We start from the raw sequence: 27,001 nt of genomic DNA, 5'->3' as shown, positions 1-27,001 counted from the left end.
CTGTGTCAGTATTGGTAGGGACAAGTGAGAAATTCGAAGCATTTTAGGCACATGTGAATGCAAATTTGAGATTGTGGCACTGAATTATTTCAGTTTTAGTTGCTTTTCAAAGATAGGACTTCTTTTACCCCATGTTGATCCAGAGATTTTTGAAATTCAAAATTATTTTCCCATCTGATGTAGGGGATTTGTGATATAGTCCCATATAATTAAAAGTCGATTCAGGTAAAGGGTAATTTGTGTTCTACATTAAGCATGATTCATGCATACAATTTTCCTACCTTTAGTTGAAGCCCTGTTTGAAACATCATCTTCTTCCATTTATTTTTCAACAGCTTCATATGGAAAGTAAAGTAATAGGCATTAGAAACACCCAGAGTAACCTTTCAGACAACTTGTATTACTTTGAAAAGTGCTTTGCATTCAGAACATTCTAGTAAGCATCTCCTGACTAACAAAGCGACCTTACAGAAGTCATTTGGAGCTTAGTTTGGACTGAGGAACTTGTTCCCCATAAAAGCTGCCATCAAGAAGACAGCTGTACTATAGGTAAAACAGTCTTTTATAGACCGGTCTGGGAGCCTAACAGCTATTAAATCCTGTCTCTGGGGACGGTAGTAGACTCAGACTTCATATCAGGCTGTTGGTTATAGTAACCACTTTCTATCTAGAGAAAGAAAAATTTCTTCCAGGCATGGAACTGCTGCCTAATGTCTAGGGCATCTTCTCTACCTGACACCGTCCCTCTTACCCAGGTCTGCTTTTTGAAAGGAGCCAGCATGGTACTTGGAGTGCTGCCTCCATTAGTGAATCACAAGGGCAGTTCATAGTTTTAACAATAAATGAATGACTAAATGAGTACTTCTTCAGAGCTAATGTACTTTAAAGCTTTTATACCTTATGCTCAATGGGAAATGCCTTAGGAATAGGTATTTCAACCACTTGAAAGATTTTTTTTTTGCCATAGAAATACCTGGTTGCTAGTGGAAAGTGATTATTAAAAAGAAAAAAGTCACTGTGCATTTGGAGCTTGTCCACTTAAGTGCAGTCCTAAATACAGTGTATTACAAATGAGTGGCCACCACAAGCCTGCTGGCAGTTTAGTTGGGGATTCAGGACGTAGACTAGTGAAGCATACAGCCAAATATATGGGCAGTATGTGAGTTATGCCCTCATTAATGCTACCAGTGTTGTCAACTAGAACTTTCTGCTATCATAGAATGCTCTGTATCCGTGCTGTTCAGTATGATAGCCACTAGCTATGTGAGGTTATGGAGCCCTTGAAAATGCAGCTGGTGTGACCAAGGAACTGAATTTAAAATTTTATTTAGTTTTATTTAATTTAAATGTCACATTTAAATCTAGCCACAGTATTGCACAGCACAGGTGGACCTTAGATGCTTAAATTCAGAGTCAGGAAAAATTATTGTAGGTTACAGTGTGAAGGGAAGATTGTCAAAGGCTTAGAGACTTAGTAGAAAGGAGGGGAGGCAAATGCCAGGCCAGAATGTCCAAGATTTGGTCATAAAATAGTGAGTAGCTTGACTGGAGCACATGACTCCTTAGGGAACTGGAGGGAAATAAAGGAGATTGGTTTGGATTTTGTGGAGGTCCTTGAGTGTCACTGTCAAAATTAATCCTGAAGGCAACAGGGAGCCAGTAAGATAAGACCTGTCAACTGTGGCATATTATGCAAATACCATACTTGTTACTGAAGACTTTCCAATAGAGTGGGTGCTTTAGGAAGATTCAGCTGGCGCGAGAGCTAGAAGGATGAGAGGGGAGAAAAGGCTCCTGGCAGGGCATGTGGCTGAGTATTACGGCAGCCTCCGCCTGCCATCTGAAGAGCTGGGTTGGAGCAGGAGTTGTAGGAAGGCCTGGCTGGCAGAGTAGCCTTATGGAATGAATCGACACGATTTAGTGACTGGATAGTCAAGAATCATCCATTCAGCAAATAGCTGTTAAGCCTTTCCACGTGCCAGGCTCTTATCTAGACCCGGGGATACATCGGTAAAAGAACAGATAAAAATCTTTGTCCTGGCGGAGCCTGCAGTCTTGGAAAAATTGGAGTTTTGTGGCTGACAAAATGCTTGTTCTTTTGATTCGAGAGGAAATTCAGGTGGATCTTGTTGGATGTGGGAGACGAGATAAATGCTGGAAACCAGGCCAAGAAGACCAATGAAATAGACATGTACACATACATACAGATGCTGCACACCCACAACACTCCCTATGTTCTCACTCTTCTTGAGGGGTAACCCTCAGATGATAATTGATCCAAGTCAGTAGTCTGAGCCAGAGGGAAGATATCCCTCCCATGTGTGCATTGCTACCATTCTTTGAGGCTTTGCAAGCTTGCCCCGCTTGCCCTGGTGGCCTCCTGCCTTGCCCCAGCCTCTGCCCTGGGACCACCCCCAACTCCTGGCAGACTCTTGGTATCACCTCATCTTCCCGAAGCCCATTCACATCCCTCTGTGACCTGGGACGTCCATGCTCTGGAGCTAGTGTGCCTTCTGTTCCCCCCAGCTGGCTTTCCCCCCAGAATGTAGTGTGCCTGTCCCCTCAACTGCCTTGCCCTTGGACATGATGTGGTTACTTGGGGTGTTTTCTCTCCTTTTCAGTGCCCAATGCTGCCCCTTACCTGCAGGCTCCTCTCAAGGCTTTTGCCACAAATCCCAGCTGAAATACTATTTCTTTGATTAAGCCTTTCCCTGGCCTGATCACAGACTTACTGACTTCAGATTTCAGAGGTCTGGAAGTTTGTATCTCCTATGGCATCTTGTATAATGCCTTGCCCATAGGAGATGCTTTATGTATGTCGGAGTTGAAAGAGATAATGTATATTTATTCTGTGAGGAACTGATTGAAATTCAGAACATAGGCTAAAATGGAAAGCTGGCATGACCTAGATATTAGAACTCAGCAAAGCCCTTGAAACAAAAAATAAAACCCCAAGGTATAGACTGATGTTGGTTATTAATAAATATGTGAAAATCTTAAATAATATATGTGTGTAACAGCATTAAAGAATAATCGATCACGGCTGGATAATGTGTTTATTCCAGGATTAAATTGATTAATGTATTGATCAAACAGGAGAGAGAACTCCCATTTCTCCATAGATGATCAATACCCACAATCTCATAATGAACTAGGAAGAGAAGGGTACTTCTGAAGCAAGGGAAAGAATATCTTTTACAAACCAATATCCAACAGTAAATTCGATGGGGAAATAGTAGAGGATTCCTCTTAAAATTAGAATAAAAATGTGCACTCTTGTGAATAATGAAGTGAAAATGGGCCTGGCTGGGAAGTGAAGCTGGCGTTCTCCAGCCTGTTTGTAGAAATAGAATCAATACAGCCTTTTAGGAAATCAATTAGGTGGACTGTTTCACAAACCATAAAAATATTCATACCTTGTGACTCAGACATTTACTTCTCAGAAATCTCCTAAGGAAATCGGGTATGTTGACAGAGATATGAACAGGTACTCATTATAACATTAGAAGAAGCAGAAATGACAATAATATAAATGCCCCGCAATGGGGAAGTAGTTAAGACTATTATGGGATATCCCTACAGTGGATGTAATTAGTCATTAGAAATGTTGAAGGCTTTAGATGCCAGGAGAATGCTTTTGTGTTGAGCTAGAATGAGACAGATTGCATTTGAACCTTCCTTCACTGTGGATAAAAATCTCCTTAGGTTCTTGGTGGAAGGCCTAGAAGTCATTTTTCTTTTGTTTGGTTAAGTTCCTTTCCCACCCTTCTACCCTCCTCTCCTTTGCCCTCCTCCTTGAGCCACTGGACCCAACAAATGGAACTTGAGGGCTAGCTGTTTCTCAGATCCAAGGGTCCCAGCAGCATGGGATGGCAGAGCAGGGAGGCCCTAGTCTACCTGTCCCTTTTTAAAAATCTATTTATTTATTTTTTTGAAGTACCATTGATAAACAATCTTACATTGGTTTCAAATATACAACACAGTGGTTCCACAGTTACCCACATTATTAAACCCTCACCCCACTAGTGCAGTTACTGTGTCAACAGAGGAAGATGTTACGGAACCACTGGCTATGTTCTCCATGCTCTGCTACCATCCACATGACCAACTTATGACTGAGAACTTTTGTGCCCTTTTATCCCCCATCCCCCAGCCCTCCCCCATGGTGACCACCAGTCCCCTCTTAGTGTCTATGAGTTTACTGCTATTTTGTTCACTTTGTTTGTTTGTCTTTAGATTCCAGAAATAAGTGAAATCATATGGTATTTGTCTTTCTCTACCTGGCTTATTTCACTTCACATAATACCTTCTAGGTCCATCCATGTTGTTGCAAATGACAGGATTTCTTTTTTTATGGCTGAGTAGTACTCCACTGTGTATATGTGTATCTTCTTTATCCATCCATCTATTGATGGACATGTTAGGTGCTTCCATAACTTGGCTATTATAAGGGGTGCATATATCTTTTTGAATCAGGGATTTTGTTTTCTTTGGGTACATTCCTAGAAGTGGAATTGCTGGGTCTTATGGTATTTCTATTTTTAGGTTTGAGGAACCTTCATGCTGCTTTCCACTGTGGCTGCACCAATTGACATTCCCACCAACAGTGCAGGAGGGTTCCTTCCCTTTTATTTTTACACATCGTATACCAGAATCAAGGCCACATCCTTGGTGATGGAGCAAAATGACCTGGTCTCGTATGCCTTCTAGTCCCCAGAGAAGGTCATTGATCCAAAAATCGAATGCCAGGAGATGACTTAAAGACAAATGCCTGCTCTTTGAAATCTGCTTCTCACTGGCTACTACCTAGAATGAAATAGGAGGTGAATCCGGGCATGATGTGAACCAGAGTAGTTGGGGAGGGAGACAAGGAACACGGTTACTCTGGTGGGAGAGTGGATGGAGCTGGTTTGGCAAGTCAGAATTCTTTCTAAGTCACTGACTGACACCATCTTTGCAGTCTTGGTCAAGATCATGGAACTATTCTGGGCCTTTTTTTTTTAATCTATAAAATAAGATGCATCCGACTAAGGTTACTTTCATGTGGAGGTCAGTACTTGGCAAAACGAGACATGTAAAGAATTTCTTTATTAACAATAATTGGACCGCAGAATAATTGCAAAGAATTAAACAGAGACACTGGTGATTCCAAATAGAATGGGGTTATGTCCCAGGTGCTTAGAATATTGTTTTTTTTTTCCTTCACTGGGATATCTTTTTCACAAACACCTGGAATTCTTCGAAACTAACTTCTCCATCTCCGTTCTTGTCCAGTTCTTGAAAGAGGTCGTCTAGGGTGCTTGGACCCTGGTTTTAGACAAAAAGGATGGATAAGGGAGAGGAGAGAGAATGCATCAGTTTCTGCTACACCTTTTCAAAAGTCAGAGGCACTGAGTCGGTGTTCCAAGGAGGCAGCTGGGTTTTTGATCACATGCTACTGGTAGTTAGAGGTGGCAAAACCAACTTCAGCTGTAGTATTGCTTCAAGTCACATGACTGGCTACCCTTTTAAAAGTTTTCCTGCGTTACATTTATTATTTTAATATTGATAATGGGTATTTTAATATAACTGGCTTTCTGTGTAATCTTACGTATTTTTTCTTTATGCCTCTAAAAACATTGTTTCCAGGAGTCCAAGGGCTTCACTGGATTGCCAAGGGGTGTATGGACCCCAAATGGTTGAGGACCCTGCCCCAAGGTTTTCCTGGGAGCTGGTTTTGTGTCTGGCTCCAGGGCTGGGCTGATGTATCACCCGAGGCAGTAGGCATGGCTGCCACTGGTTGGCCTGTGCCCAGGGCTGAGCCTGTGCAGTGTCTCAACCACTGTGGGGAGAGCTGCTTTTCACAGGAGGAGACAGGCCCTGGGACAGCTGCTGACTTGCCCCAGGGCCTGCAGCTGGCAAGTAGAGAGCTTGGGGTTCAAACATTGACTCTAGAATTCAACCCCCACAATTGAAGTGACCACCTCAGTTTTTCTGAACCCTGGGCTGTGGCTTACCTGCGTGCTATTGAGGATGACTTTGCATTGGCGCCTCTCACACACTGGCACCCATCACAATCACCAGATGCACTTGCTGATTTTTGTAAGTGCAGATTGATGGGTCCCACTCCCAGCATTTCTGATTCAGTGGGCCTGGGGTGGGGCCTGAGAATCTGTATTTCCAGTAGGTTCCCAGGCGATGTTGATGCTTGGGGTCCAAGACCAACCACACTTGGAGAACCACTGCTTGCAATGTTACATGAAATCATGTTTGGCTTGACTCCCTTTTAACTGCTGATATTCCTTTGGGATCAGAAGCCAACTTAATTTTTGTCTCTTCCATAAAACTAAAAAGATAAAGCCATTATAGCTCTGACTTTCAGGTAGGAATTTATCTTTGGCAGAATAGAACCTAGGAAACCTATTGAAATAACAGTTTAGTTTGTAAGTCAGCTCCAGAAAATGGTTTGTAATTGTGGTAAATAATAGTTAAGATTTACTAATAATACTGATATTATTAGTATTATTACTAATATAATATACTATTGTGTAATATACTAATATAATAAACTAATAAATACTAATAATATATAACATACTATTAGTATAATATACTAATAATATTATAACTAATAATAGTTAATAAAAAATAGTTAAATATTTGCCATCTTAACTATTTTTAAGTGTACAGTTCAGTAGTGTTCAGCATGTTGACATTGCTGTACCACAGATCTCTACATCAAGATATGTTTTAACCCCTAAGATTAAAGACACTTGACACTTGGTATGAGAAGACCAAACTGTAAGTTAATTATTTGGCACCTGTTCTAGAAATATCCAACACTGTTTTCCTGACGCATTTACTAGATTCTAAACCATACAAGGAGATGACATAAACAGCATGTAGCTTGGAAAACCTTAGAAATCCATATGGAAATATAATTAGATACATGACTTGGTAATTTGTATTAACTTACCATTAGTTTTCCTGCCTATATCCAAATGATAAAAGTCTTATGTGTTTTTTATGGGACATACATAAAATACAGAAAAAAATATAGAAAAATTGTCTTACCTTTTAAAACAGCTTGAGTAGATCCCCTAGGCATTCCTGTAAGATTATTATTTTTCTGCCTCTTATTATTAGCCCTTCCTATTATTATTATTATTTTTCTCCCTTTTGGCAAAATTCAAGATTGTTTTTTAGAATTTTCTTTCACAGAAACCTTTGTTTTAAATTTTAATTAAAAAAATCTTTGTTTCTGCTGGGGCCTTTAACTGTGTTGAGAAGTTAGTTTATATTTTAACTACAAGAAAATGAGAAGATAACCAGATTATAAGGTCAGTGAATTCAGCTGCTTTTCTTTTTAGTACAAAAACCAGAAACCTTTTCAACAATCAAAACCTGAAACTTTCTCATATGTCATATGGGCAGAAGGGACATTTCTGGTTAAAATCTCGGAAGTGAATGCTTCTTTCTGAAATTACAGCTAAATAGTGACCAAGTCAAATGTAACAATTGCTTAGCTGCTTCCATTTTGAAAATCATTTTTAGTTGCAAAGGAAAGACGGTGGACTGGAGCAAGGAGAATCGGCCTCTCCCTCTTCCTTATTGCTTCTAAATGCACTTTGATTTTGACAACTCTGGGATGGTTTCGACAAGAAACTGTATAGCTAGAGAAATTTAATCCTTTCCTGCAAGGTGCCTCATTAACACAAATTTAGTTGTTTAACACAAATTTATACAAATGCAATGGTTTGAAATATAAATGGGTGATGCTGGAGGGCCATTTTTCAGCACAGGCAGGTTTTCTTAACAGACTGCTAAGGAAGTATTGGTCTTGTTGAGAGATCCTACCGACAGCAATGAAGCACATCCAGAGCCAACTAATACTATTTTATAGGCCTCTTTGGTTTCCCAAAGCCTGGCCCGGAGGTGCTGAATCTGGCTTGAAGACCTTAGTGCGCTTGCTTGGTGACCTGCGGGCCTACCAGGCCTAACTCCAGTGCCATCAGTGCTTCTGTTGATTGTGGCTGGTCCTGGAGAGTCCTGGGCCCCGGCTGTTGGGGATAGAAGGCTTGGCCCCTGCTGTCTAGTAGCTGGCCTGGGAGGAAACCTCCCATTCAAGTGCCCTCCCTCAAGAGATGCCGCCCTAGGCTGCTGGGCTCCGCCAGACGGAGCTCTGACCAGTACAAGCAGACCTCAGCCTCTCCTGGGCCCTTTCTCTCCCCTCCCATCCCCTCCCACTCTGCTTCAGCGACCCTGCCGTTGTGCACTTACTTTGAGTAAACTGGGGAATTCGCTCTGAATCAATAGCTTCAGCTCCTCCTTCGACAGCTGGTCTGGATCACCTTCTTTGGCTGCATATTTTTCAAAAATGCTCTTCAGTTCTTCAGGAGACTTTTTTACACTCATTTTGGTGTCCTGTAAATTGGGAAAGAAATGAACTTACCAAAAAGCTGAAGTGGAGTTTTATACTGGTGATTCCAGCAGGAGTTCAGTGCCACTGTACTGTTTCCTTGGCATAGGTGGGGGTGGGTGCGTAAAGGAAAGTGGGGAGAAGGGGAGAGGAGAAGAAGAAAGGGGGTGGAGAAACTCGGGAGCCACACTAGTGACTGCTAACGCAGCTCAAAATAATCAGCTCAGACAGTGTATTAACTGTCTGTTCTTACAGTACATTGGTTAGGAGATAGTCCCTGGAGCCAAACACTTCTATTAGTAATTATGACAGTCTTCACTTTTTATGTACCTAGTCTTCACTCCGTAGGCTGTGCTCTTGAAGAAATCTGACCACAGCCTTCTAGCCTGTAAGTCAGTATAATATCTTCAGGCGGCACAAACCCCTGTTCTCTGCGGCATTCTGAAGGGAAGCAGGAGCCCAGGTAATACTGAAAGCACACTTACCCGGTAGCCCGGCAGTGAGGCAGCCAGAAGAATCAGCTAGGAGTGTGAAGAGCTGAGCAGCATTGTGCGACTTTTATAGTCTTTACAGACACACCGCCCTGGTTATGAAATTTTCCTTTAGTTTGTCATTTAAGGGTAATTATTAATGGTTTTTGAAACCCAAGCTTAAGACTGCATGAACTTCATAATTAAGGGCAAGATCCAGTAAAGGGCCGCCTCAACAGTTGCTTAATGGTTCAGAGTCCCAAGAGTAAGCCTGGATGTTTTTCCCCTTAGATTTATTTTCCCTTCAATGTGGCATTATATGTGCTCGCTGTTCACATTTTGGAAAGCTTAAAGATAGAGGGTGGTTTTTCTATTTAGTGGCATATTTATTTAAGCTTGAAAACATAACTTTCTTCATCTCCAGAAAAAGTAACTAATAGATGGTCAACAAGTACCTAGTTAAAAAAATTACAGGATGGCCATTGAAGTCCCTCTGATGTTCTATACATATTAGGTACTTACATATTTGAATAACTGAGTGAATGAATGAGTAGAAGAGCAGGTTTAAGAAGTGGGGAGAAGAGACACAGTAATTGGTGATTTTATTTGGCAGAGCAAGATTACCAAGTAGCATAGTCATTTTTCAACTTTTTCATTATTTATTATTTCCATATCTGCTTTTGATTTCTCATTACCTATTTCCTTACCAAGCATATTTTGTTACTCATTCTAAAAACTTGTAGAAACACTTGACTTACTTTTGTTCAGTTGGAAATACTTCAAACTTTTGGAACTGACAGGATTTAAAATTGAAAACTAAATTTACTTCAATTGGAAACCATTCCATGAAAGAACTAGGGCATTTCTGGAGGACATTAATCGAGTACTGATTGTAACTCACAGGAAGGGGTTCCAGATTGACTTTAAAAGCATCTACCAGCTTTTAAACACTTGTACACTTGCACACTTGTGTAATTTTCTCTGACCTTTCATTATATCACATACAAATTGTGGATTGAGCTACTGGACTGTATTTCTCTCCGATGCTTTTCAGTCCCAAAATTCTAGAGCCTCACTTACCTTGGAGAACAAATGTGAAATCTTAGAGTTCCTTAAAAGCATCCCACCAGTGCTGAGTATTTAGCATTCTGTGTGCCTTGGCCATCTTGGTATGTCATTCTTGCTTGTGTCATAGATTATTTGACTTTAGTATGCACCAGTAGTGAATAGGTATTAGCTTGCTTCTTGGGTTCAAGATAGGCATTTTGTTTTTAGTTGTAAGATTTTACACAAAAATATTCCGTTTTTGGCAATACATTTTAATCAAGATTTTAGAGAATTTCTGGTGTTTTTATACTTACACTCTGTGTTACCTGGGAGGTGGTAGGCTTTTGTTGAACAATCATAGCAAGAAATTTTTTCCTCTAATACCTTTTTTAAAGACTTCGAATCTACAGAAAAGCTTGCAAGACCAGTCAGTGCACACCAACCCTCCTTTTGTCCAGATTCCCTGATTGCTAACATTTCCACATATGCTTTCTCTTCCTATGGACAGATACCTACCCTGTCAACCCAACCATTTGAGAATCAGTTGCAGACCGACTGTCCCCCTAAACACGTCAGCATCTTATCTCTGGTCACAATGCCATTATCACAGCCCAAATTCAAACCTCCACAGCTGTTGAAAGTGCATCCTAAACTGTCTGTTCTCTCAAATTAGCACCTGTGAGCTAAAAGCAACATGGCACTTGTTACATTTCTAGAGTCTATATTGAAGAAATAATTTTAATAACTGCAAAATATATATGTAACTACATGATTTTAATAACTATATATTATATCATGGATAGCTTGTTATAGGTTATAGGTTATAATGTGGCACATATTGTATATATGACGTGTGTGTATGTAAAATTAACTCTAAGAGAAACATTTGGAACAGTTTTAGTTAGTAGTCTTTTAAACTATAGATCTCTTGTTTCAAGGGAGGACCTCTGATTAAAACAGGCTCCACGCTGCTGATTGTCAGAATTTATGCTTGTGGTAAATGCTAACAGAACTTGAAAAAGAAGCCTTACATTTTTGGGTCTTAAATTTTCAGTTGCTCATCTCTGCTGTTAGATTTCTGGTCTCTTATTTTTCTCTTTACCTGTCCACTCAAGCGTGAGGGTAAAGCTGCAGTGGGAAACGCAAAATCCACCAATGGCTATTCTCATGAAACATTAACTAAAAATATATGGAGTCAGGCGATAAACACAGGGTGTGTTCCAAAGAGTGCATTTTGAAACCAGAGAAGGGGGGAAATGACAGGTTCACGAGATCGGTCATGGAAAAATGGAAAGGCAAAGGTTATTTATCAACTTGCTGTTCAATTGCTTGATCTTTGAACAGACGTAAGTTTTTCCTAGGAAAGCCAAGAGTAACTTATTTTAAAAGCTCTGGGTGCCATAGGCTAACGTGGCTGTTATTCTACTCCAAGTCCAGAGCAGCCACTGGACCTTTGGGAGAGGGTACATCATCTAGCCCTGCAAAACAGAATGCACCGGCAGGGCTCTCTCAGGGTTGTGCTGTCTCTGATCCTGGGGTGCAGAAGAGACCCTCGCCCCTAAAGCGCAGCTGTCCCTAACAGGCAGCCCCCTTGCCCTGCCTGCCTGTGCCCCAGGGGAGTTTGCTTCCATGTGCACTTCTGGCCTTTGCCTGGGCTGAGAGTCTCCTCACCTGTCTGGGGTCCTGCCTGCTCTCCGTTGGGAGAGGGCTCCACGTCATAGCTCATGCACACTGAGGGCTGACAATGGTAACGTGGGCTGAGTGCCGCCCCTGGCCCCCCACCCATTACCCTGAGAAACCCTCTGAGCAGCCCTGTGAAGTGGGTACCGCTGTCGCCTCAGGTCTACAGGCAGTCCAGGGCCTGCTCCAGGTCACAGCGTTGGGGAGCGCCAGAGCTTGGGTTCCAGTCCAGGCCCAGCTGCAGCCTCAGCCACCATGCCACCTGCCCCTCCCAGGAGGGCTTCTGTGAGGAGAGCTGGTCAGTGTTAGCATGAGGCCCAGAGGTAGCACTTAGACTTCAGTATTGTGTTCACACCTGAAGGTATAAGCATGTTCTTTTCCTGATGGAAGTGACATAGGCCTTCTTTTACTGGTAGAAGGATGAGTTTAAAAGACCAGAAAATATGTATGTATTTATAGGACTGCTCGGTGCTTTCACCATTGTAGATTCACGCTGCTCGAGAGACGGCGTGTTAGGAAGACAGAGAGGGAAGTAAATCCTTCATCAGGTGAGAGGCGGGCTTGGGCACAGTGGCGCTTCTGCCTCAGAGCTGATCACTGCTCCCCCGCCTTCCATCTCCTGAAGTGACCTGCCTGCAGCCTCTGTGACATGACTCCACTGCTCTTAGGCCCACTGAGCAGTCCCTTAGTCACCTCTGTTTTGGATGAAAATCCAGGGAGATTTAATTATGGGGCACTTGATTGGACCCTGACACTGTGCTGAACTCTGGTGGAGACAAAGAGGAAGATCTAGGGCTTGGGCTTGATGAGCCCACACCTCAGTTTATCAGAGGAGGCGCATATATGCAAAGATGGCAGGGGCTGAAGTTGTGTACAAGGACTGTGTTAGTTTCCTGGGGCCGCTGTAACACATTACCATAAAGTTAGTGACTTAAAACAACACAGATTTTATTTTCTTTCAGTCCTGGAGCTCTGTCCCAGTGGGCTGGCAGGGCCACATTCCTTCTGGAGTTTCTAGGGGAGAATCTGTTTCTTTGCCTTTTCCAGCTTCTGGAGACGGCCTGCTCATAGCCCCTTCCTCCATCTTCAAAGCCGGGAAAGTAGCATCTTCCATTATTCTCCTCTCTCTCTCTCTCACCTCTGCTTTGTCATCCATCACCTTCTCTGATTCTAACCCTAACCCAGGATAATCTCCCATATCAAGAGCTTTAATTTAATCACATCTGCGAAGTCCCTTTTGCCATGTCGCTAACATTCATTTAACATATGCAGGAGGACTAGGACTTGTATGTCTTCGGGGCCGTTATTCAGTCTATCACAGGATTAACTGAAAATGAACAAAGAGTGTGTAGGTTATTTACTTGATTTACTTGATATATAGTGTGGTATGAATTTGGGGGCAATAAGGGGAACTGGAGAGCACCTCTGAAGTCAGAGCCCACGTGGAATGGGAGCGAGAAGGCGTCTGAGGAAAAGGAGTGAAGAGGCAGTATGTGTGTAGTGGGACTGTGGGGAGGGGAGCCAAGGGGCCCTTGGCCATGGACTTGTCTGGCCCAGGTGGAAACCACAAGTTAGAATATGTGGGGAGAGCATAGGTAGATGGGGCTCCTGAATGAGGTGGAACCCAAGTACCACTCGGAAGCATTTAGGTTTGATCTGTGGTGACAGGCTGCTGTAGCTGGCAGTGTGACACAGCATTAGTTCATACTCTATGAGCAGCATGAATGGGTGCATACTTTATATACAACTTGAATATGACTCAAGAATCAAAATCAGAAGCAGGCTTGGAAAAAAAAAGAGCAGCAAAAGAAGCCAATGGACAGGAGGAAAGGATTGGTTTGGGGAATCCTTGTAAAGAATACTTGAGGAATATGCTAGAAAGTCGGAAGAGAATCACTGTGTGTTGCCTAAGAGGCTGGAAACATTTGCCTGGGGGTAGGCTCCCCAGTGTCCAAATGAAATGTCCAAAGGCAAGGGCCATGAGGGAAGCCGACCTTAGCAGGGCTCTGTTGGGTTGGTCAGAAGGCTTACACTCATTCACACAACTGGAATTGCATCTTTGATAAGAAAACCTAACTTCCCTAGACATCGTTGTTTAAGGCCCCCAGGACGCATGTGTGAAGTTGAACCCATTGCACTTTTATTGTGGGCTACAGAAACTTAGGTAAAGGTTAATTAGTGCCACACTTAGCCTTCTGTGGTACTTTTACATCTCCTAAAGCTTTATCACCACCAGTATTCATTACTTATTGATCCTTTTTTATTTTTCTTATGCTATTGGACCCAGTTCCAAGAAAGCAAAGCTCGGTCGTGGGGGTCACAACAGCCGGTATTTAGGCAAAAACAATTTGGGCCCAAGCAGTCCTTTTGCAGTGGAAGAGGCATTTTGCAACATCTAGGGTATTTGGGCAATGTTGGGGTAGAAGGTAAAGCATATTTGAGGTTCTGTTCTTTAACCCCCCCAAGAAATGATAAAAGGTATGCTTTGAAACTTTGATGTTCTCCTGTCCTCAGGTTTTCTGTAGAAGGAATGCCAGGAACAAAGATGTTTTCCTTGATTGTATTGCTGAATCAGGCTGCTGATAACCCGTGCGGCAGTCATATTGTCGTCTTTAGAGCTTGTAGGATTGATTGCCTGGTTAAAGCTGCCTCGTCTGCAAGGCACCTAGCTGTGCCGGGCTCGGCCAGAAGTGCACCATGTTCTCCACCTTCCCCAGCCTTCCCCTTCCAGAGTGTTTGGATTGTCTGGACGTCCTCTGACTGAAGGGCCAGTGGACAGCCCACTGAGGCCTCCTCAGCCTGACCAGAGAGGGCAGCAACTCTCCTGTCACTTCTCACTCTGCTTTTCCTCTTTCCACTGACTCAGGGCATTGTTTAGCCTCAGAAAGCTGCTCCTGTCTGCTCCCCATCTTTTCTCTCACGTTTTCTTTGCTTTCTCCACTGGTTTCTATGCCAGCACATTTTCCTCGGAGGATCACAGCGGCTGTTAGAGCTTGGGATTTCTGTCTGTGCTATCATTTCAGGAGAAGGTTGTATTTATTACTTCTGAAAACAGCAGGGATAATGGGAACTAATACCTTAGTGGGAGGGTATTAGTAAAATAATGCATTTTACTCTTTGCACCTGAAATTTGTATTTTCATTAAAATAATACTATATACAAAGTTTTTTAGCCAATAGTTCCAAAACACCTATAATGAAAAATTCAGTAATCTCCTCTAGCACTCCCAATTCCTCCAGCTGTTTCTCCTAATATTTACCTTCATGTTTCCAAACTCTCCTATGGCTCTGTCAGGAAGTTCCGGACTTCCCCCTCTGTGGGAGGAGTATTTAATGTCCTTAGGCAGCCCCCTGCAGCTTTTGCTTGGAAATACTTTCCGCCTTGTGCTTGTCAAGTTCATCCCAAGTAAGCAGCAAGGCAGATTTCCTATTGTCAGTTGAGTCATTTGACTCTTCTTAGTGGTTCACACCAGAACATTTCTTGAATACCAAACACGCCAATCACTGAACAAACTACATTAAAAAAGACTCTTCCTGGGTCGTAGAACCCAGTGCGGTAATAAGGGTGGACCGAAGACTCGCAGGACACTTACAAGAAGCCAGGAGTAGTTCGTTGCTGTGGCCTTCCTAGAAGGTTCAGGATATCTTAAACTTAAGTGGAAACTGGGGCTGTGAATAAACTTAGGACTTCTTAGGAGTCTGTGGTGGGCGGGGTAGTCTTATCTTCCCTTTCCTAGAAAATACATAAAGGGCTGGGAGTTATTTGCCAACTGGAAGCACATGTTCTCTCACACCTCACTCCAGTAATGCTAAATCTAGCCATCAGTAGCCAAGCAAAGAAGGCAGGAAAGAGATTCCAAGGCCAAGAGCACTTCTGAACTGAGCACTCCATCCAGCACGGGGCATACTCGGGTTTTCTCTCCACCCCTACCCCTCAGTGACTCCTGGAGCATACTTGGGGCACAGGGTTCAGGTGACTTGGAAAGTTCTTCTGCGTCACTGATAAGATCAGACTTGTTCTTGGAAAATTTTTACCTTGGGAAATTCCAGTTGTCAAGGCTTCCTATAGAGCAATATGTGACAGATAGGCTATGGGGGGAAGAAAGAGAAAGGTTTTTTGAGGGAGAAGCCTGAGCAATTCCTTTAGAACAGGTTAACTCACCCAATGTAGCCTGTCCTAACTTCAGAAAAACAGATGAAGTGAAACAAAATCACGAGATCATAATGAGCAAAACTGAGAAAACAGAGCACTGACTCATGAGAACAGGCTTTTCATAAAAATCAAGAGTTTCTGAATGTCTGTGGAGTAATCCTAAAAGTAAATCTGAAATTATTTTGTCTGAGTTCCTTCCTTCATCCATTCAGACATTCTCTCTGTGCGCGCTGGTGCCAGCTCCATGCAGGCCCGTGGCAGGTCTGGACTTGCTCTAGGATGCGAAGGGCCCCGAGGCTGACTGAGGGAAGGGTCTGTGGGCAGGGAGGAGGACGCTGACCAGGATGGGGTGTCCTGGAGAGTGTCAGCACCTTCCTTCCACCCCCTCTAATCTCACATAGGACAGGTGAGCTAAGATCTTGAGGTTGGGGATTAGGCAAAGAGGGTAGGGGAGTGGGAGATGTTCTGGGCAGAGAGACAGCCTGTGTGAAGTCCCCAGGGCTGGAGGAAAGGAGATGCACTTGAGGATGTGAAGGCACGTTGGGGTGACCAGAGCTCTGGGGGGTGAGGCTGGAGGGCTCGGCTGGGAGATAGCCGCAGGCGAGGATGTGATGCGGGAGAAATGCCACGAGTCCTCTGTGGTGGGGCAGCCCATCTGAGAGTGCTGGCTGTAGCCTGCAGGGGGAGCTGCGCAGGGGCTGCCCTTTGGGTGGTGGTCACAGCTGTGGATGGATGCGGGGAGGTGGGAGGGGGAAATCGATAGCATTTGACAGATTGGAGATGAGGATGAGGGAGAGGGAGAGATCCAGGGTGGCCCTTAGGTTTCTGACCTATAGAATGTGTAGAATGAATGACATTCCACTCCCCCCTTTTTTTTTCTAAAAGGAATCCTAATGGTTTCTACAACAAGTACTTTCAGTAAACTTTTACCCAAGGGCTGACATACTTGCTTATGGAAAATCTTTAAGGAATGAAGTGGGCAGTGGGAGATGGCTGTTATTACGGGAGGGACATGAACACCAAAGTGGGAGGCCCCAGAAGCCCAGAACTTCAAGCGTGAACATCGCCTGCAACTGACAGGTTGAATAATGATGGGAGGAAGGTCATAAAGATGCTCCTGATAAATTTTTTAAAAGTCATTTGAATGAAAGATGAGAAGCAGCAATGGAAAGAGGCATACTGTACGGAGGGTATAAAGCATGGCCACATTTCTGTAGGAAAATTGCAAAGTCTGACCAGAGTTTATTGTTTAAGGAATATCCTTACCCAATGATCATTCCTCTGAAACTAAAGCTGGAAATTTGGGAAATTATATTTTTATAAGATGGCAAAACCAGACTTGTTTTCTTTTCTAAGGTGATTGATATGCCTGAACATAACCCTGGTGATTTGGGAGGAACAATGAGGCTGGGAATAAGAAAAACTGTTTTCAAAACTGAAAATTCAATATTAAGTAAGTGTCTCAGATCATTTGTTTTTACAAGACATTGTGGTGGTTCACCTGGCTGGTGGCCCAGCCCTCTTTGAGTCCTGACCCCACCCTGCCCCTTCCCTCACCTCCACTTCCCTTCCAAGTGGCCTCCCGCCTGGCTCCTCCCCTCCCCTGTCTCCCCCTGCCCTCCTGTCCTCCTGCTTCCTGACCCCTTTCCCTGGGAGGGCTGCTAGAACACACGTGAATGCCCTTCTCCTTTGATTGCCACCACACCCTGTCCAGCAGGCTATTCTGTGATTTCTCCATGCCCCTGGGAGTGACCTTGCACTGGGCGAGCGTGAATCAACCTCAGTTCTTTCCAATCCAGAGTTCTCTCCACCACATTGAAACTGGCTCTCTGTTAAATTGTTTCGTGTCTGACTGGTGTTAGCCACTAATTTATGAACTGCCTGAGGCGGGCAGTTATGTCTCGGCAGTATATTTCTCTGCTCCCCCAGTAGCTCCAGCATGGGAGAGGGAAATATGATGTGGCTCACTCTCTGACATTTCCTGATCTTCCACTCCTGGTTAGGTTATTCTAATTTATGTGGAACTTTTCTTCCAGAGGTTAATGTATTATATGAGACTGATTGAATGTAAAAAATACCCAAAGCCCTTAATCCAATTTAGTAAGTATATCTTGAGAGCTCCCTCTGTGCCACATGCATTGTGCCAGAGTCTGCAGACAGAGTAGTGAGCGAGACAGATCCCAGGCCTGCCCCCCCAAGTCCCTCAAAACAAGTGGAAAATGTGATGCAAGGGGACATACATGAAAGGTGCTAAAAGGGCCATTTGCAGAGGAAGGAAACCTTAGAAATAATGCCGTACTCAGAGGAGACGAAGACCAGAAACAAATTGCTCCTTTAGGGATGATAAACAGCTTCAAAAGAGTATAAAGCTTCCTAGTATGAATGAAATTTAAGAAGGCAAAGTTTCAAAGTGCCCCACATTTCCCTACTTTCTCTAGATAAGAAGCCCTTCTTGCCTAAGGAACTTTTTTTTTTTTTTTTAGATAATTATTTTTTATTGAAGGGTAGTTGACGCACAGTATTACATTACATTAGTTTCAAGTGTACAACACAGTGATAAAACATTTATATACCTAATTCTAGGTTCCAGCTATCACCCTACCAAGCTGTTACAATATCTTGACTATATTCCTTATGCTATACATTTCATCCCGGTTACTTATTTATTTTACCATTGGAACTCTGTCCTTTTTTTTTTTTTTTTTTTTTTTGAGGGCATCTCTCATATTTATTGATCAAATGGTTGTTAACAACAATAAAATTCTGTATAGGGGAGTCCATGCTCAATACACAATCATTAATCGACCCCAAGCCTAATTTTCGTCAGTCTCCAATCTTCTGAGGCATAACAAACAAGTTCTTACATGGAGAACAAATTCTTACATAATGAATAAGTTACATAGTGAACAGTACAAGGGCAGTCATCACAGAAACTTTCGGTTTTGCTCATGCATTATGAACTTTAAACAGTCAGTTCAAATATGAATACTCATTTGGTTTTTATACTTGATTTATATTTGGATACCACATTTCTCTCTTTATTATTATTATTTTTAATAAAATGCTGAAGTGGTAGGTAGATACAAGATAAAGGTAGAAAACATAGTTTAGTGTTGTAAGAGAGCAAATGTAGATGATCAGGTGTGTGCCTGTAGACTATGTGTTAATCCCAGCTAGACAAGGGCAATAAAACATCCACGTATGCAGAAGATTTCTCTCAGAAAGGGGGGGTGAGGTTCTAAGCCTCACCTCTGTTGATCCCCAATTTCTCACCTGATGACCCCCCTGCGACTGTGCCTGTCTTAGGTTGTTCCTCCCTTGAGGAATCTTACCCGTCTCTGGCTAACCAGTCATCTTCCGGGGCCATACAGGGAAATGTAAAGTTGGTAAGTGAGAGAGAAGCCTTATTGTTTGAAATGGTTGGCTTTTTATTTCTTTGCAAATTTATGCCCTGTAGCTTCTATGCCCAGCATTTGTCTTGAGGTATCTTTACCACTTGGAAGAATTATGATACTCGGTAAATTTGATATGAGGCACGAATTCTATTTAAGGGTTGTAATTAGGAAGGAAGAAGAAAAGCTATAGAAGTAGCAGGCGGAAGAAAACATGGGAAGATTGATTTTTTCTTTGACATATCTTCTTGTAGAGTAACTTCAGCATGTATAGGTTTTAAGCTACTACTTAAATTGCGCACACACATTAACATAATAGGAGTATAGTTACATAACCAAAGCATATCTGTAATTACCAGCCATCTCCAGTGAAACCAAGAAAACCAGTTAGGCACCTTAGGCATTTGTGAAAACTTATCTATGATATGGTGGATATTGTCCAACTGAACTTGAACAGTCTGAGAGAAATCAGACACATTAAAACAACCCATTCCTGGGGAATGTTCACGTCCCTTATGTTCTTTTAACAGTAAATAGTCTGTAGTTGTAAGATTTTGGAGCGCTACAATTTGCACTTCTCCTAATTCTTGGTTGAGTTCCAACAGTATAGGTCCAGTAAAATTTGTTGTTTCACTGTATGCACAGGCCAGCTTAGATATCTCCTTCCTCATTCCCATGGCAAGTCCAGGAGCTGGTGGGATGAGTGCATCTACCGCTGTAGCAGTGCGTTGATCTTTGTTGGGGTTTCTTGATGACCATCTTCTGTCATGAGTCTTCCAGAGAGTGCTGATGTTGGAAGTTCTCTTTCATATCGTATCTTAGTTCATTTTCAGGGTAGCCCAATTAGGCTTTGATTTCTGTATAAACGCAAACAGACCCTTTGCCTACACTTGTATATGCCCTTTATACCCTTGTGTAGAACTCATTGGAGGTTACCACACAGGAACAGTCCTTTTTTTTGTTTGTTTGTTTGTTTTGTTTTGTTTTGTTTTTGGTATCACTAATCTACACTTACATGACGAATATTATGTTTACTAGGCTCCCCCCTATATCAGGTCTCCCCTATAAACCCCTTTACAGTCACTGTCCATCAGCATAGCAAAATGTTGTAGAATCACTACTTGCCTTCTCTGTGTTGTACAGCCCTCCCTTTTCTCCTACCCCCCCATGCATGCTAATCTTAATACCCCCCTACTTCTCCCCCACCTTCTCCCTCCCTACCCACCCATCCTCCCCAGTCCCTTTCCCTTTGGTACCTGTTAGTCCATTCTTGAGTTCTGTGATTGTGCTGCTGTTTTGTTCCTTCAGTTTTTTCTTTGTTCTTATACTCCACAGATGAGTGAAATCATTTGGTATTTCTCTTTCTCTGCTTGGCTTGTTTCACTGAGCATAATACCCTCCAGCTCCATCCACGTTGCTGCAAATGGTTGGATTTGCCCTTTTCTTATGGCTGAGTAGTATTTCATTGTGTATATGTACCACATCTTCTTTATCCATTCATCTATTGATGGACATTTAGGTTGCTTCCAATTCTTGGCTATTGTAAATAGTGCTGCGATAAACATAGGGGTGCACTGATCTTTCTCATACTTGATTGCTGCATTCTTAGGGTAAATTCCTAGGAGTGTAATTCCTGGGTCAAATGGTAAGTCTGTTTTGAGCATTTTGATGTACCTCCATACTGCTTTCCACAATGGTTGAACTAACTTACATTCCCACCAGCAGTGTAGGAGGGTTCCCCTTTCTCCACAGCCTCGCCAACATTTGTTGTTGTTTGTCTTTTGGATGGCAGCCATCCTTACTGGTGTGAGGTGATACCTCATTGTAGTTTTAATTTGCATTTCTCTGATAATTAGCGATGTGGAGCATCTTTTCATGTGTCTGTTGGCCATCTGTATTTCTTTTTTGGAGAACTGTCTGTTCAGTTCCTCTGCCCATTTTTTAATTGGGTTATTTGTTTTTTGTTTGTTGAGGCGTGTGAGCTCTTTATATATTCTGGACGTCAAGCCTTTATCAGATGTGTCATTTTCAAATATATTCTCCCATACTGTAGGGATCCTTTTTGTTCTATTGATGGTGTCTTTTGCTGTACAGAAGCTTTTCAGCTTAATATAGTCCCACTTACTCATTTTTGCTGTTGTTTTCCTTGCCTGGGGAGATATGTTCAAGAAGAGGTCACTCATGTTTATGTCTAAGAGGTTTTTGCCTATGTTTTCTTCCAAGAGTTTAATGGTTTCATGACTTACATTCAGGTCTTTGATCCATTTTGAGTTTACTTTTGTATATGGGGTTAGACAATGGTCCAGTTTCATTCTCCTATATGTAGCTGTCCAGTTTTGCCAGCACCATCTGTTGAAGAGACTGTCATTTCGCCATTGTATGTCCATGGCTCCTTTATCAAATATTAATTGACCATATATGTTCGGGTTAATGTCTGGATTCTCTCATCTGTTCCATTGGTCTGAGGCTCTCTTCTTATGCCAGTACCAAATTGTCTTGATTACTATGGCTTTATAGTAGAGCTTGAAGCTGGGGAGTGAGATTCCCCCCTACTTTATTCTTCTTTCTCAGGATTGCTTTGGCTATTTGGGGTCTTTGGTGTTTCCATATGAATTTTTGAATTATTTGTTCCAGTTCATTGAAGAATGTTGCTGGTAGTTTCATAGGGATTGCATCAAATCTGTATATTGCTTTGGGCAAGATGGCCATTTTGATGATATTAATTCTTCCTAGCCACGAGCATGGGATGAGTTTCCACCTGTTAGTGTCCCCTTTAATTTCTCTTAAGAGTGACTTGTAGTTTTCAGAATATAAGTCTTTCACTTCTTTGGTTAGGTTTATTCCCAGGTATTTTATTTTTTTTGATGCAATTGTGAATGGAGTTGTTTTCCTGATTTCTCTTTCTATTGGTTCATTGTTAGTATATAGGAAAGCCACAGATTTCTGTGTGTTGATTTTGTATCCTGCAACTTTGCTGTATTCCAATATCAGTTCTAGTAGTTTTGGGGTGGAGTCTTTAGGGTTTTTTATGTACAGTATCATGTCATCTGCAAATAGTGACAGTTTAACTTCTTCTTTACCAATCTGGATTCCTTGTATTTCTTTGTTTTGTCTGATTGCCGTGGCTAGGACCTCCAGTACTATGTTAAATAACAGTGGAGAGAGTGGGCATCCCTGTCTAGTTCCTGATCTCAGAGGAAATGCTTTCAGCTTCTCGCTGTTAAGTATGATGTTGGCTGTGGGTTTATCATAGATGGACTTTATTATGTTGAGGTACTTGCCCTCTATTCCCATTTTGCTGAGAGTTTTTATCATGAATGGATGTTGAACTTTGTCAAATGCTTTTTCAGCATCTATGGAGATGATCATGTGGTTTTTGTCTTTCTTTTTGTTGATGTGGTGGATGATGTTGATGGACTTTCGAATGTTGTACCATCCTTGCATCCCTGGGATGAATCCCACTTGGTCATGGTGTATGATCCTTCTGATGTATTTTTGAATTCGGTTTGCTAATATTTTGTTGAGTATTTTTGCATCTATGTTCATCAGGGATATTGGTCTGTAGTTTTCTTTTTTGGTGGGGTCTTTGCCTGGTTTTGGTATTAGGGTGATGTTAGCTTCATAGAATGAGTTTGGGAGTATCCCCTCCTCCTGTATTTTTTGGAAAACTTTAAGGAGAATGGGTATTATGTCTTCTCTGTATGTCTGATAAAATTCCGAGGTAAATCCATCTGGCCCGGGGGTTTTGTTCTTTGGTAGTTTTTTGATTACCACTTCAATTTCATTGCTGGTAATTGGTCTGTTTAGATTTTCTGTTAGGAACTTTTTTCTTTAAGGATGTTAGGATCTTTTCTCTGCATGGGTATTCTTGGGCTGTTAGACATTTTCAAATACTTTGAAACTTTGTCCAAATAATTGCCTAAGTGATAAAGCATGGTTATGGCGAAATCTAATCTTTTACAGTCAGATCTTCCATAAAAGAGTCAGTGATAATCATATGAAGCTTTTGAAAAGGAGCGTTGTGTTCAATATATTTAAAAATTTGATCTGTCTTTATGGAAATTTGTTTTTCTTTACACTAGACATAAAAGTAGTGTTGATGATTTTTATGAATCTTAACAGCAAAGGTTGTTGCTTAGTTAATATCCTTTGCCTGTCTTGAAAAAAAATTTTAAACAGCTTTATTGAGACACAATTTGCACACCATGCATTCCTTTGTTAAAAGTGTACAATTCAGATAGGGGATTAAAGATGGCAGCATGAGAGTTGAAACAGAGACCTCCATCTAAAACCACATATAATAAGAAAATATAATTAATACAACTAATCCTGAAAGAGCAACAGGAAAGAAGACTGCGCCAGACTGCATACACCGGGAGAAAAGAATAAACCTCACAGAACACGGTTGGAAACTTTCACAATATTCAGACGCTCCAGCCCCTTGGCTGGCTATGCAGCTCTGAGGTCCCCCTCTGTGATATGCATCCTGCTGTGCCTTCCTCTCGACAGCCCACACCTGGCTCGCAAACCGGCAGTCCCTGCCCTGGCATTAGGCCAGCCAGAGGGAAACTCCGCCTACAGCAGCTACAAATGCAAAGCATAGAGGCTTATGCCTGTGTGCTCAGCCCACTGGTTCTGACAGTGGAGACAGGCATAGCAGCCAGGAAGCAGGAAACACTCTTTCCTCCCCCCAGGCACCAGCACCACACCCCTGCGACCCCAGACATCACTCCAGGGGCTGAGCAGCTCCAGAGACTAGAGCTTCTGGGCACTAGAGGGCGCCACAAACAAATATGAAATGTCAAAGGAAACTGGTCCAAAGCAAAATCACAACAACACCAGAAAAACGGTCAAGTGAGACTGAACTAATCAATCTTCCTGAAAGAGATTTCAAAATAAAAATCACCAACATGCTAATGGAGGTATGGAAAGATATCCAAGAACTCAGGAATGAATTCAGGTCAGAGATCCAATTGTTGAAGAGCACGATGGAGAGTATTAAAAGCAGGCTGGATATGGTGGAGGAGATAATAAATGAAATAGAAACTAGAGAAGAGGAATACAAAGAAGCTGAGGCACAGAGAAAAAAAAGGATCTCTAGGAATGAAAGAATATTGAGAGAACTGTGTGACCAATCCAAATGGAACAATATCCGCATTATAGGGGTACCAGAAGAAGAAGAAGAGAGAAAAAGGGATAGAAAGTGTCTTTGGGGAAGGAATTGCTGAAAACTTCCCCAATCTGGGGAAGGAGATAGTCTCTCAGGCCATGGAGGTGCACAGATCTCCCAACACAAGTGAACCAAGGAGGACAACACCAAGACATATAGTAATTAAAATTGCAAAGATCAAGGATAAGAACAGACTACTAAAAGCAGCCAGAGAGAGAAATAAGGTCACCTACAAAGGAAAACCCATCAGGCTAACATCAGACTTCTCAGCAGAAACCTTACAGGCCAGAAGGGAGTGGCATGATCTATTTAATGCAATGAAGCAGATGGGCCTTGAACTAAAAATACTCTATCTGGCAAGATTATCATTTAAATTTGAAGGAGGGATTAAACAATTTCCAGATAAGCAAAACCTGAGAGAATTTACCACCCACAAACCATCTCTACAGTGTATTTTGGAGGGACTGCTATAGATGGAAGTGTTCCTAAAGTTAAATAGATGTCACCAGAGGTAATAAAAAGAGATAGACGAAGAGTACAGAATATGATACCTAATATACAAAGAATGGAGGAGGAAGAAAGGAGGGAAAAAAAGAAGAACCTTTAGATTGTGTTTGTAATAGCATACTAAGTGAGTTAACTTAGACTGTTAGATAGTAAGGAAGTTACCCTTGAACCTTTGGTAACCACGAATTAAAGCCTCAATGGCAATAAGTACATAGCTATCTACAATCACCCTAAATGTAAATGGTCTGAATACACCAATCAAAAGACATAGAGTCACTGAATGTAAAAAACAAGCCCCAGCTATATGCTGCGTACAAGAGACTCACTTCAAACCCAAAGACATACACAGACTAAAAGTGAAGGGATGGAAAAAGAAATTTCATGCAACTAATAGGGAGAAAAAAGCAGGTATTGCAATGCTTGTATCAGACAAAATAGACTTTTAAACAAAGTCATGAGAGACAAAAAAGGACATTACATAATGAAAAAGGGGTCAGTCCAACAAGAAGATATAACCATTATAAATATCTATGCTCCCAACACAGGAGCACCCATATATGTAAAACAAATACTAACAGAATTAAAAGGGGAAATAGAATGCAATGCATTCATTCTAGGAGACTTCAACACTCCACTCATTCTGAAGGACAGATCAACCAGACAGAAAATAAGTGAGGAGACAGAGGCACTGAACAATGCATTAGAACAGATGGACCTAACAGACATCTATAGAATTCTACACTCGAAAGCAGCAGAATACACATTCTTCTCAAGTGCACATGGAACATTTTCAAGAATAGATCATATACTAGGCCACAAAAAGAGCCTCAGTAAATTCAAAAAGATTGAAATTGTGCAAGCCAGCTTCTCAGACCACAAAGGTATGAAACTAGAAATAAATTATGCAAAGAAAATGAAAAAGCCCACAAACACATGGAGGCTCAACAACATGCTCCTAAATAATCAATGGATCAATGACCAAATAAAAACAGAGACCAAGCAATATATGGAAACAAATGACAACAATAATTCAACACCGCAAAACTTGTGGGACGCAGCAAAGGCCTTGCTAAGAGGGAAGTATATTTCAATACAGGCATACCTCAGGAAAGAACAATCCCATATGAACACTCTAAACTCACAATTAATGAAACTAGAAAAAGAAGAACAAATGATGCCCAAAGTCAGTAGAAGAAGGGACACAATAAAGATTAGAACATAAATAAATAAAATTGAGAAGAATAAAACAATAGAAAGAATCAATGAAAGCAGGAGCTGGTTCTTTGAGAAAATAAACAAAATACATAAGCCCCTAGCCAGACTTATCAAGAAGAATAGAGAGTCTACACACATAAACAGAATTAAAAATGAGAAAGGAAAAATCACTATGGACACCACAGAAATACAAATAATTGAGAATACTATGAAAAATTATATGCTAACAAACTGGATAGCCTGGAAAAAATGGACAACTTTCCAGAAAAACACAACCTTCCAAGGCTGACCCAGAGAGAAACAGAAAATATGATCAGACCAATTATAGCAACGAAATTGAATTGGTAATCAAAAAACTACCCAAAAACAAAACCCTCATACCAGATGGATTCACTGCTGAATTTTATCAGACATTTAGAGAAGACATAATACCCATTCTTCTTAAAGTTTTCCAAAAAAAGGAGGGAATACTTCCAGACTCATTCTATGAAGCCACCATCACTCATACCAAAACCAGGCAAAGATGCCACAAAAAAAGAAAATTACAGACCAATATCCCTGATGAACATAGATGCAAAAATACTCAACAAAATATTAGCAAACAAAATTCAAAAATACATCAAAAAGATCATCCACCATGATAAGTAGGATTTATTCCAGGGATTTAAGGATGGTACAATATTAGAAAATCCATCAACATCATCCACCACATCAACAAAAAGAAGGACAGAAACCACATGATCATTTCCATAGATGCTGAAAAAGCATTTGACAAAATTCAACATCCATTCATGACAAAAACTCTCAACAAAATGGATATAGACGGCAAGTACCTCAACATAATGAAGGCCATATACGACAAACCCACAGCCAGCATCATACTTCACAGCAAGAAGCTGAAAGCTTTTCCTCTAAGATTGGGAAGAAGACAAGGACACCCACTCTCCCCACTTTTATTGAACATAGTACT

General features: G+C 41.7%; 2 protein-coding genes across 2 annotated transcripts in view; one reads left to right on the top strand and one right to left on the bottom strand.

Annotated features, from left to right (window-relative positions):
- The window catches only part of CTPS2 (CTP synthase 2), a 119,450-nt gene that overhangs the window by 46,564 nt on the left and 45,885 nt on the right, over window positions 1-27,001 (top strand). The window contains exon 14 of the mRNA XM_057495287.1: window positions 17,104-17,200. Coding sequence (XP_057351270.1) covers window positions 17,104-17,200 — 97 coding nt within the window. The remainder of the gene's footprint in view (window positions 1-17,103; window positions 17,201-27,001) is intronic.
- S100G (S100 calcium binding protein G) lies at window positions 5,071-9,014 on the bottom strand. The gene is made up of 3 exons (XM_036912908.2): window positions 8,884-9,014; window positions 8,260-8,403; window positions 5,071-5,307 (listed from the first exon to the last, which is right to left on the bottom strand). The coding sequence occupies exons 2-3, from the start codon at window positions 8,392-8,394 to the stop codon at window positions 5,203-5,205; spliced, it is 240 nt and encodes a 79-aa protein (XP_036768803.1). The 5' UTR covers window positions 8,395-8,403; window positions 8,884-9,014; the 3' UTR covers window positions 5,071-5,202.

The sequence above is a fragment of the Manis pentadactyla genome, chromosome X (assembly GCF_030020395.1).
Source record: "Manis pentadactyla isolate mManPen7 chromosome X, mManPen7.hap1, whole genome shotgun sequence".
Lineage (NCBI taxonomy): Eukaryota > Metazoa > Chordata > Mammalia > Pholidota > Manidae > Manis > Manis pentadactyla.
Note: the sequence above shows the minus strand (reverse complement) of the source record. Positions and strands in the feature narration are given on the sequence as shown.